General features: G+C 42.0%; 2 protein-coding genes across 4 annotated transcripts in view; one reads left to right on the top strand and one right to left on the bottom strand.

Annotated features, from left to right (window-relative positions):
• cdk17 (cyclin-dependent kinase 17) overlaps nucleotides 1-228 on the top strand; it is a 65827-nt gene extending 65599 nt beyond the window's left edge. For both annotated transcript variants that reach the window (XM_017494306.3, XM_053688061.1), the window contains one exon: nucleotides 1-228. This exon is cut by the window's left edge and continues 2063 nt beyond it. The gene's annotated coding sequence lies outside the window, so the exon portion shown is untranslated.
• Nucleotides 1-12071, bottom strand: part of elk3 (ETS transcription factor ELK3) — a 12214-nt gene extending 143 nt beyond the window's left edge. Inside the window, exons 1-5 of one of the 2 annotated variants that reach the window (XM_017494308.3) lie at nucleotides 11721-12071; nucleotides 5558-5766; nucleotides 3958-4710; nucleotides 2588-2710; nucleotides 1-1294 (exon numbers count right to left, since the gene is read on the bottom strand). The exon at nucleotides 1-1294 is cut by the window's left edge and continues 143 nt beyond it. In XM_017494308.3, the coding sequence (XP_017349797.1) occupies nucleotides 1190-1294; nucleotides 2588-2710; nucleotides 3958-4710; nucleotides 5558-5764 (1188 nt within the window). In that variant the 5' untranslated portion in view covers nucleotides 5765-5766; nucleotides 11721-12071 and the 3' untranslated portion in view covers nucleotides 1-1189. Of the gene's footprint in view, nucleotides 1295-2587; nucleotides 2711-3957; nucleotides 4711-5557; nucleotides 5767-7911; nucleotides 8058-11720 lie in introns of those variants that run through there. The other variant, XM_017494309.2, reaches the window with a different exon arrangement.
• Between the last annotated feature and the right edge of the window lie 391 nt (nucleotides 12072-12462).

The raw sequence follows: 12462 nt of genomic DNA, 5'->3' as shown, positions 1-12462 counted from the left end.
CCGATATGGTGATGGAATTCGTCTATTACAAAACATTTTGTCTGAATTTCTTAAAAGCAGGAAAATAATACATATACACATTCTTACACAGAAAAAAGGCACAGCCGGTAGTTTAAAGCACAGTGCATACAATACAATAATATACAATATCAGACAAATTAAACAGAACCTGATTCACAGCCTCAGAAGATGATTACAAAAACATACAATGGAAACCAAATGGGGGGGGGTGTTAAGAAGATCTCTAATATGGGTTGTAATAAGTATGCTCTCAGCTTTGCAATAGGAACTTCACTAAACTGAGAGACATGAACATTCTGATAAAAGCACCAACGCTGGAGGCACTAAATGCTGTCGTCGGATGATCGTGAATTCAAATCCCAATGCTTCTACAACCATCCATGACTGGGAGTGTGATTGGCTTTGCTCTCTGGGTGAGCAGGATGGCATCGCTCTTTCCCGGTCATTCAGAATGACACAGGCACTTCTTCGCTCATGTATATACAGGATTGGTCAGATGGTGCTCTCCTCCAAATGCTTTCAGCTGCCCTGACATTACATTTGCAGAAATTCAAAATATTTTGATGGAGGAAGCATGTGTTAGCCTTTGCCATATCACCCAGCATAACTAGCTTGTGGGTGGGAATCTGCAGTGACTACAATTTGGAGAAAAATGTATGACTCTGGTAGGAGTGTGTTGTCTGGAAGTCAATGGTATCTTTGGTCCTTGCCAAATGTGGGGGGTAATACGTAGAGGAAGATTGTATGTACTATTATTTTCCAGCACTGCTTTACGTGTGTCTCATTTGAAAATTTGACTTTATTAAAAATAAAAAAAACCCTCTTGATTTGGATGATATATTATAAGGCTGAGTTTTTCCAACAGCTCACTGGTGCCATTTTGCTTTCTTTGGCACAATAATACCTACCACATGAGCAGATTGGTGTACAGCCCGAGTTTCGGCCTAGAAATGTTTTCTTTTTTAAAAAGTAATCTGTTTTCTTTAAAATGTTGGATGTGGTTATTTTTGTGGTAACTATAACCACAAGGAGGTGTAGTGCAACAATTACTTTTTTAGCAAGTATTAATGTGTGTGTGTGTGTGTGTGTGTGTGTGTGTGTGTGTGTGTGTGTGTGTGTGTGGTTTGTTTTTTTGTTTTTTTTTGTTTTTTTAGAAAAGGGATTGGAATCAGGATTTCGGAGTACTAGATGAGAGGAGAAGCGAGGAAGAGGAGGATGAAGAGTCCAGGTTGGGGAGATGCACAGGGAGAGGTCCGTTCAGCAGAGTAGGGAACTGTGGAGAGAAATGAACAATTACATCATCAGCTCAGCAGTAGACAACAGAAACTTGCCTGTCTGCCTACACTGATGTCTATTACTGATTATATGAGCAAAGCGTGTAGTCAGATTATATCGGCATTTCAACTGCATGTAGTCTCTTTGTGCCTTTAACTTTACTGTAATTACACAAACAGGACTCGATGCTTGCTCTGAATGAGAGTCTCACACTGACACACACACACACACACAAACATGTTCATAGCCAGCCCCTCATGACCACTAATGCATCATGGTAATGCTAGGAGAGGAACTTCCTGTTATGAGAGAGCTGAGCATACACACAGTCAGTCTTTTTCAGTTATCACCCCCTCCCAACTTTTAACAGGAAGCTGCCCCCCCACCCCCCATATCCAGAGTGGAGAGGAAACATCTGTAGCTTATTTCCAAAACGCATACACACACATACAGATACACAATTAAATCCTTTTGCCTGAGTGACCTTAGATAAGGAAATACTGTGGAAGAATCACTAAGAATAAAAGAAGACTGAAGAGCAACAAAGAAAAAGAAAAACACCCAAGCCAGGAGTTTCCAATAAAAGTCCATGCCTGAGCAGTAAAACAATCATACAACCAGCCAGAAAGCTCCTTATGCCGTTGCCTGGGGAAGTGGGAGTATGAACACAAACGTGCGTGTGTGTGGTATAGTGCGACGGAAGTGCGTATTTTTAACTGTCACAAGCATTGTCAAGAAGGTTGCCTCGGATACCTGATCTGTTTCCTGTTGTGCTGTTTGCAGTATAGCCACACCCTACCCCTCACAAAGCGACACATTCTTAAACATACACACATATATACACACACATACACACACACACACACACACACTATGCAGACAGTCTCCCTTGAGCCAGAACAGGAAGTATCCACAGGATTTCCCCTCTCCCTCACATGAGCAGTGAAACATGACACCAAACAGAAACACACTCCCTGAGCAAAAGTACATGCAAACCACCACACGCACCGATCCTCACTCACACATTTAAACAGTCAAATACACACTCGTCACATCACACACACTCATCTACTCATCCAGACATTCAGCCCAGTGCTTATAATAGGAAACACAGATAACTCTGTTAACAGAAAATGTGTTCACCTAATTTCAAACACAGAGCCTACATGCACACACACATACACACTGCACCCAGCATTCTCTATCTTTAAACATTTACATTCTTACCATTTCCCTATTAATGTGCATGATGCTTAAGCCATTTATGAGTGGTGTGTGTGTGTGTGTGTACCTGGAAAAGGGATCCGTGTCCCTGTAGTCGTGCTGGGCTGAGAGGAGCGACAGGACTCAGACTACTCCAGAAATGAATGGAGGATAGGAGAGGGCTTGGAGCCAGCAGCAAACCCGAGGGAGTCTACAGGGAAGAAGTAGAAACACACACACATGCACTGGGTCAGTGAAGGAAGATTCAACTTTTGATTAGACATATGCAAAATGTCACAGTGTGGGCTCAGAGTGTGTGGGCGTGCATATGGTTCTTGTTTTTGGTGAGAGGGGAAGTGTTGCTCAGGATCAAAGTCCATGTTTCATGCTTTCTCTGCGAGCTGCGGCTGTGATGTACAAAATGCAGATCTGATTGCTACACAACAGTTAAAAATAGAGTCAAATATAATCAAATACTATTTAGCAGCAGGGTCAGCATGTTACTGTGGACGCTTTTGAGTTACGTACAAGACTGTAGGAATCAGCAGATACTTTTATGATACAATTTAATGATCACAATACAAGTGTCACAGTGTGGTATGCAATGTATTGCATAAGCTATATATATGTGTGTGTGTGTGTATATATATATATATATATATGTATATATATATATATATATATATATATATATATATATATATATATATATATATATATATATATATACACATATACATATAAAAATAAAGCAATGCATAAATGGCAAGAATATTTTACCCTGTGGCAGCAGTAGCCTTGATGGTACTAGTAGCAGTTGCTCTGACTTACAATTAATAAATTTTATATATATTAGACTTAACTATGATTACAGACATTACTGTATATTGTATTGATATTCTGAGCACTCTCCTGTCTCTGGGTCAACACTTTAATTCCACAGCAAAGTAACCATTTCTATTTATTTCCATTTAATTAGTGAATAAATCATAATAGTTACTCAATAATATACCCTAAGAATAATAATTGAATAATAACTTCAGGAGTTTAAAGCGATAACATATACTGTAGAACAACCGTCCCTTTTCTAATGAATGAGAGAGAAAGAGAGAGAGAGAGAGAACGTGTTGCTCTTCAGAGGTCAGAGACCTTGGATTACCAGCTTCCGGCCATTGAGAGACACATGAAATCAATTTCAACTCTCTCTCTCTCTGTCCTGTGTCACTGCACTGTAGTGGGCAGGATTACAGACATATGGCTTCACTTACAGGTTTCACTCCTCCCTCCCTCTCTCTCCCCTTTTCTCTCTTCCTGTCTCACTCTCTCTTTCAGTTAAAACTCTGCCTACTATTTACCTATTATCCCTTAAATACCTAAACTTGTGGTCTGAGGGTAGAAAACCACCCAGAGGAACTTTGTATATGTGTGAGGTTGTGTGTGCATGAGGGTGTGTGTTACCTGTGCAGTAAAGAAGGCTGGTGTGAGGGACCCTGAGGGCAATGCAGGGCTGTTAAGGGCAATGGAACCCAGGTCATTTCCTGAAAGCAGTATGGAAGGAGCTGAGATTTCCAGACCTTTGGGTTTCCGAGCTTTGGGAGGAAGTCCATTGGTGCTACTCCTCCTCTCAAGGGGCGAGGCTTGCACCTGGGCTCGCTCCCTGTGGCCGGACGATAAATTGAGAGGCTGAGCGTTCTGCTCTGATTCGTCCATCCGAGCCTCTGGGCTCAGCCTCCGTGAGTAGGATGGGCTATGAGACGGGGATGATGAACGAGAGGAATTAGGGGAGGCTTTTGAGCTGAAGAAAACCTCTGATGAGGTAGGGGCAGGAGAGGAGGGGAGGGGCACTGCTTTCTCTGACCGATTGGTGACAAACCTAATCACGGTTGGTCCTTCTTCCCCTCGTTCCACCCCTCTCCTTTTCTCCACTTTGACTGGATGCAGCAGTGGAGGCGGGCCTTGGAGAGAGCTAACAGTAAAAGATGAGTATAGGCCAGAGTTAAGATATTCGTTCCTGCCAGCGGGGCTTCTCAGCGATGACAGAGAGAGTTTTGGAGATTCTTCCCCCTCCCCTCCATCAGACTCGGCCTCTTGTAACATAATGCTGCCCCCTTCTCTGCCAAGCTCCACCGCCTGAGGATCCATTTTCAGGATGTCAGGAAACGAGACAAACTTGTACACAAACTTCTGACCAATCACCTTCTTTATAATATTCTGAAAGAGAAAGATAAAACAACAGTGAATAAACCATTCATTGTATTTTAACTGTGATCATGATTTTAGTCTCCCTTAATTATTTCAACAATTACCTGCAATATTGTTGAGTTAGCTGAAGTTCACTGTTTAGCTAACGCTTATTTTATATAGACTCGGATGCATTAAGTAATTACATAAATTCCTCCTAATTATTTCCTTTAATAAAACCTCAAATAATCTGCTCATAAATGAATACAGACTTATTATGTACAATATAAAAGGCAAGGATGTTTTCTGTTTATTAAAAATGATAAAATTTTATAAACCACAAAACTATTTTCATAGCTTGCAAATGTTATAGTTTCTTTATTGATTCGTTAATTTTCAGTAAAAGCTTTATCCTGGTTAGGGTCATGGTGGATCCAAAGACTGTGCATGAGGTGGCAATACACATCGCAGGGCATCATGCACACCCACGTTCACACCTAGGGGGAATTCGCCAGTCCACATACCGGCATGTTTTTGGGAGGAAAATGGAGAACCTGGATAAAGTCCACACTGGCAATGTGTGAAATTCTGCACAGACAGTAACCTGAGCTCAGGATCAAACTAGGGACTCTATACAGTAACTATGAGGCTGCAACACTACCCACTGCACCACTCTGCTGCCCACAGCATATTTACTGTATGTGTTCATTTTAAAGAGCAACATAAACACTCAACTATTGTGCCTAAAGAATACCTTCATACATTAATACACAAAGAAATACAGGCTTATAATGTACAATGTAAAAGACAGTACTGTATTCATTATTTAAGATGACAATTTAAAAACTATTTTAATTCCACGCCGTGAGTGTGTTACCTTGTCGTAGTAGTAGCGCAAAGCTCGGCTCAGTTTATCGTAATTCATATTCGTTTTGTTCTTCCTCAGACCCCAAAGCTTGGCCACCTCCTCAGACTTGAGCAGCTTGAACTCGCCGTCATTAGACGTCCAGCAGATCAGGTGCTTATGGCTCTGGTCCAGCAGCAACTGCAACAGGAACTGCCACAACGTGATGGCACTCTCCATGTCTGCCACAAACATGCGCACACACACACACCGTAGTCAGAAAGAGAAATTCACTGTGACTGCATAGTTAACTTCTGCATTTTCTTCTGGACTAAATATTGAATGATCTGAGCATAAGCTGTGATTTGAATGACATAGCTTCAGCAGTGAAAAGACTGACTGACTATGTGAGTAGTTAAAAGAACATTTCCAGTCAACACACACCCATAATGTCATAGCGCTCCTGAACTTCCTTCTAGCATCACTTATCAGAAGTAATACACCATATGTATTTTTTGGGCATGCAAAAGCACCATGAGTTTTCTGAAATTGCTGAGCTTATTGGGTTTACTGACTGTTGAGTGTGTTTTCCTTACATATTTGCTGATAGCAAGACATGATTGCTGTTTAACTCAGTTCTGATACAGAATTTTCATTGATCAGGAATAACCAGAAGGTAGATTTACCCTTTGTGTCTGTGTGGATTTGCTGTTTACACAAAGGTGCTGCTCAGTCAGACGACTCTAAATAGTTTAGTCGGGCTTTAACAGAGACTGTGCCACTTTCAGGCCATATGTTATAGAAATGTACAGTGCATCTGTTGTCTAATATTCACAGATTTTTAGCATTAAGGAAACCTCTCACAGAAGGTCTAGATATAAGTGAGCTTTGCCTCTTCTATGCTCACTTACTACATTTTTTGCTCAGAAATTGTGTGACAAATACATCAATCCCACAGAAACCTATTGTAATTCCACAACCATTATGCACATTTACAACAACTAGGAGGAAAAAGCCTCTTCATTTTCTGAACAAAATCACCAGGCTCTTCCCTCCCTCTAACTCAGCAAGCATTTCCTGTTCTGTTGCATATTAACAAACCGTCTAATAAACAACAACAGGCGAGCAAGCAGGAAAGCTGTGCTGATCTGGGGATAGCTCTGCCTTATTCGAAACAAGCATGTGTGCTCAATAGTATATGAAGGATTCTTTGAGAAGGAACGTGAGTGTAAGCAAGGAAGAAAGCGCCACATAAAAGCCAAACGTTTACAGTCAGGAAATAAGGCCAAGGTAAACATAGCGTTTGTCTGATTCAGGAGGGTGGCAAAGGGTGTGGTGTTGATGGGAAAAGAAAAAGAGAAGGTGTAAAAGGAAAATAGAATGCGATACAAGAAGAAGAAGGTGGGAGGAAAAAAAGAAGTGGTAGAACAACAGGTTTTAAAGAGATAACATGAAATAAAATGGGCTGAGTAGGGTGTAAGAAGATATCTCCTTTAGATTAATTATTAATATGTCTCAAAACCAACTGGAACAAAACTAGCAGAAAAGGATGAACGCCAGAATCTGATGCAGATATTCATACACACACTGAAAACAAAGATAAGAGCAGTGAAGCACTTCGTCTTTTCTGAATTATTTAGAAATCCTGAAACGACACACAGCACTGGTTTCCTTGCAGAGTCCAAGACAGGACAGAGACTGTAATCGCACTCCACAGGATGTCTACAGCTTCAAAACAGCTCAAATTCAAACCAGATTACAGCTCCCTGAATGCCTCATTGCCTCACACACCGTATTATAAAGAAAATAGGGCATGTTTTCAGTGTCAATATAGCATCAATAACATTACAACTGATTCGCTGACTGCACATCAGAGACATCTGTATGAGGGTCTATAGAGAGTGTTGGCCAGACATGTAGTGTGTGTGAGCAAGACATATTCAGTGGCAGGAGAGGCTTGGTGCTTTACTCTGATTTAGTGTCTCACCAGAGAGAACATTAGCTGCATTGTTCGAGCAGCTCACTAACTCGGGGCACACAGCCTGACATAGACTACACCATCAGAGAGGAGAGGCCGAAGTATATCTAATCCGGCTGTAGGCCTCTAATAACACTGCAGGCCTTAAATGAGCAGTTTGTTACTTTTAGACCCCTCTGCTGTCTGAGACAAAATGCAATTGCAGAGAAAACTGACAAGCTTTTCCCAATCCCTTCAGCTGACCCCGTCAGCTCCTTTCACATCACATATGTCCTTTTAAAGGCAGAACTGAGCAGGTTTGTTCCAGTCCAAGTGGGCCAAAAAAATATAAACAACTGCATGAAATATAAAAACAAGATATCTGCATTGAAATATCGAGTCCATGTCTATAAAAGTATATCATTATTACATGTTCATGAAGGTTTTCAGTCATCCAGAGCATGACGAATGTCTCATAGTAGTAGCACTCTGAAAGTCTTGGCAACTGGACGTCCTAGATTCAGCAGATTCAGCTCATGACTGATGAAGTCTCTTGTATGAGCTTTGAAACACACACACACAGTTCCTGAACTTAAAAAAAAAAAAATGATGTCCACCTGGAAAGACCTTGTAATACACGTTATAATTCTAGGTCTATTAACACTTTTTTAAATTACATACAGCATTTTAAACTTCTGAAAGCCAAATTCAGCTCAAAGGAAACATTAGGATAGGATTTACTATAGGAACTGCCTCTAGGATTTGTTCTTCAGATAAGACAGAATACATGATGTACATCAGGATGCTGGATGGAGCAGGCTGAGATGTGGTATGGGATGGAGGTATGATTGAAGTGGCTGTGTACTGTAGACTAGAGGGCAGGTGAAAAATAAGCTTCTTATTAAGGGTGAAACCTGCATGTGATTGACAGCTCTAATGGGAAGGGTCAGATTAGTAACAATATTTAATGCATAGAGCGTATACGCATTTAGCACCATTTTGTGCATGTGAGATCTTTGTTTAAACACAATACAATAAACTAGGGGTTAGTTAAAGGTACAGTTTGCACTTTATGATAAGTGTTTCTAGACATGTAATAATTATATAATTTCAAGGATAGCTTAGAATGCAGTGCAATTTAAATGATTGTTTTCTTCATTTAAAACTTCTGTTCACATTTTTTCCAGACCATAAATTATCTCCACTCCTCAGGCCTCAGCCAGAACAGAGTTGCTCAGAGCTGCCTTTCTGCCTAAAAATGTTACCCATAATGCACTTACATTTCAACAGAGTGATGGGGTTAATCAGGAGGAAAGGAAATACTTGTTTTCACTGCAATTGTAATTGACTTCAGTAGCAAGACAGAGCTCTAAAAAATTACAAATGGCTCCTTTAACATATTTCTGTCTTTCCTTTGTTAATCTTCTACCTGTACCACCATGCAGTGCTTCATCTCAGGAGATTGCTGGCTCAGACAGGCCATCGTAAACTCCAACCCACCCTGTCTGACTGAGTTTCAAGCACCAGAGGGCATGATGTAACTCTGGTTCAATTTACTGTCCTAGGACTGCAACTGCCACACACATGAATGAATGACGAGGTACAGTGCAATGAGTAGAGACAAGGGACTAAATATATGACAGGGAGACAGAGAGAGGGGAAAGAGAGAGAAAGTGAGCTGGGTATGAAAACAGCCTGTCTGACTCACTAATTCTGACAGTTTTATTGGCGAAGAGGGACACCCTGATTGGCTTATTTTTGGAAAGTCTTGTTTCTGACATGTTTCTGTCTAACCCACACCAACTAACATTCCCACTGTGTCACCTCTAGTACACATTTGTTCAAACTGCCCGCATAATATTCGGCAGTAGGGAGGGATTCGCAGGGATCCAGACATGAGGTGGACTGGCTTTGCAAGCTGAACCTTCACCACGCTGATTGGTTTGGATGGTCCCCATGTATTACTGCTATGCGAAAGTTTTTGTTAAATTCTAAACTTAGAGACCACAGAGAGAGTGAGTAATTGTGACACACGCATACACCGATGTAGTCCAGGATGCTTGTACTGTGACAAAGGAGAATGTGGTCAGGAAGGTCTCAAACTCTGCCAAGATATGCTGGAGTTATTGGGCAGGAAGTTCAAGACACACATATACAAACACATTCCCATTCGTTTGTACTCTATCATACATTTGCATACAATTAAAGTTTCACCTTTTCCATCTGCCCTTGCGATGCTAGAGCCTCGATCCAAATTAGACAGAGTTTTCTCTCCCACACCCAGCTGCCCTGTTTTAAACCCAAATGAAGCAACATAAAATTGTTTCCTGCTCTAGCATCCTCCGAGTCGAGCATTTGCGTTGAGCAACCGTAAAACTGTCCGAATCAGGACTTCCTCCAATTCTCCTTTGAAAGGCGTCTTCCTGGGAAATGCCGCTCCCAAACTGAAAGGTAGGAATTCCTGCTGCAGGGAGCCAGCCGGAAACGTGGGGACAGCACAGACATATGGCACAAATGGAAGATTTCCTCTTCCCTTCTGGGCAGCAGCTAAACCTATTGTGGGGCCAAGCAAATGACTCATCTATAGATGCAGATTCACAACAAAGACTACAAAGAAATTACTACTGTGCCATTATTCGTTCATTGTGTATTTGCTTGGTTAGTGATACATGGTGATGCCTGAGAGTGAACAGATCATTAAATCCTTCATTTAATGCATTAACCTTAATTATCCTCAGCATGTGTTAAAAGATCGTGAAAATCAATTTGTATAAGTAAAACATGCAGGAATGGCACTTTTTTCTTCTTTATCCAACATTGGGACACAAAAGCTTATGTGGAAAAGAACTTTTGCCTAGATGTAAGCAACTCCCAAGTTCAAATGCTTCCCCACACTCCCCTTCATATGCTCAGAGGAGTCCAAGTAGTAAATGAGGAATGCTAGTTAAGAAAAAAAAAACACAAGCAACAGACAAAATCAGTAGACGATACAGCATGCACATTCACAACATTTCCCCAGGGTAAACCAGGGATGAGTATACACACCAGGTGGTGCACTCCAGGATGTGGACAGTGCTTGCTCAAGTGGACCAAAACCCCCAGTGATTGGAAAAAGGTTTATACAGCTTTTACATAGGCATATAAGCGATGTAAACTCTAGAAGCCCTAGCAGTTGGCTTTAATGTCTGTGCACACAACAGTTTATAGGAGCCATTGTCTATGTCTGTCCTTCAGCCACAGCGCGAACGGAAACCCGTAATGAGATTAGTTGCTGTGTGCAGACATGACTGAGCCATGACTAAACGCGCGCCTCTTCCTGCTCAGTGGAAAAATTCAGCAGGCTGCTCCAAGAGAGGGCCATTCAGAACACTTCTTTACCCACTACTCTTCAAGAACACTTATCTCAGAGATTCAGTGGACCAATGCAGTCCACACCTACTACACCTTGAATCAGGTGTGTGAGCAGGGAAATCAGACCACAGTTGGTCATCCCTGATATAATCTGAAACCGTCCAATCAGAAGTGCCTTGGCCGGCCACTTTGTCTGAGTGAAATTAAACTGACCAGAGACCAAGTGTGCACCGGGAGTGACCCAGACAGTCAGATGAAGCAAGGGAAAAGGCAGATCGGCCCTGCTGCGCACTGAAGTTTCTTTGTTGGTCCCGGTGACTCATTTTCAAGACGCAGTGTTGCTGCCAGTTTCTATCCGGAAGCGCATGGCAATTAGTCTGCCGCTGCTGCTGCTGTTTCCAGACAAACCAGAAACTCCGCTGGTGCTTTTAAAGAGCCAGACGTACATTTTTTGGCTTCTGCTTTCCTTCACTGGCTTAGAGACTTGCATAAAAAAAAAAAAAAACGAGCAGAGAAACTCGGGAATAAGGCGCGTGCGTTCAATATTTCCATGCGTAAAAAACAGTAAGGGTCTGACACTGAGCGCTCACTGTCAAACTACACACACACACACACACACACACACACACAGACAAAAAAAAACAAAAAAAAAGCTCGTCATTTAGCCAGTAAACTTACACACACTGCTACATAATTCATATTCACCCAACACACAACACATTTCTTCCAGTTATCCAGAAGTATTCAGCATTCCCTGTCTGGTTCTCATACTTCAGATTCTCACACTTAGTTTGCTATAGACTACAAAGATATCATGCGTCTTAGTATCTGTTTTTTAATTACATTTATCAAGGTAAAGATGTGTTACAGAAGCTGTATGTGACATACCCGCGCGAAATGGCTGGTTTCCCCCCGTCCTTTTAATGTGTTAAAAAGAATTCCGTAAAATGCCCTGTTTTTCCATGCTGTCGGCCGTCTCGGCAGCACAGTCCGACTGTAATGGGATCCTCAGTGTTTCTCTCTCTCTCTCTCTCTCTCTCTCTCTCTCTCGCTCTCTCTCTCTCTGAGCAGGAAGTTGGGGCAGGCAGACAGAGAGCCGGCTCACTTCCTCTCCTACTCTGTTCCCCAGGCGCTCGGCCGTCTGTGTAAACACGCTTTTCCTCCTCTCTCCTCGCGCCCGGCCCACCGAGGGCCAACACACACACGCACACACACAGTAATACTGTAACCCGAATCTGTGCCCATAGCCGCTGCTCCGACTGACGTCACCACCTTCCTGCCAGGACCGCTGGGAGGAGCGCGTGTTCCTTCCTTCGTGTGTGCATGTGTGTACTGTGTGTGTGTGTGTGTGTGCGTGTGCATGTGTGTACTGTAAGTGTGTGTGTGTGTGTGCATGTGTGTACTGTTTGTGTGTGTGTACTGTATGTGTGTGTGTGTGCGTGTGCATGTGTGTACTGTAAGTGTGTGTGTGCATGTGTGTACTGTTTGTGTGTGTGTACTGTATGTGTGTGTGTGTGCGTGTTTTCTTAATCTGTCTTTGACAATATCACACTGAACTATGCGTTGGACCCATGATGTCTGATGCGTAAAAATATATATTTTTTTATCTTAAAAATGTAACATTGATAAA

The sequence above is a fragment of the Ictalurus punctatus genome, chromosome 19, assembly GCF_001660625.3.
Source record: "Ictalurus punctatus breed USDA103 chromosome 19, Coco_2.0, whole genome shotgun sequence".
Lineage (NCBI taxonomy): Eukaryota > Metazoa > Chordata > Actinopteri > Siluriformes > Ictaluridae > Ictalurus > Ictalurus punctatus.
This window is presented reverse-complemented; position numbering and strand designations above follow the sequence as displayed.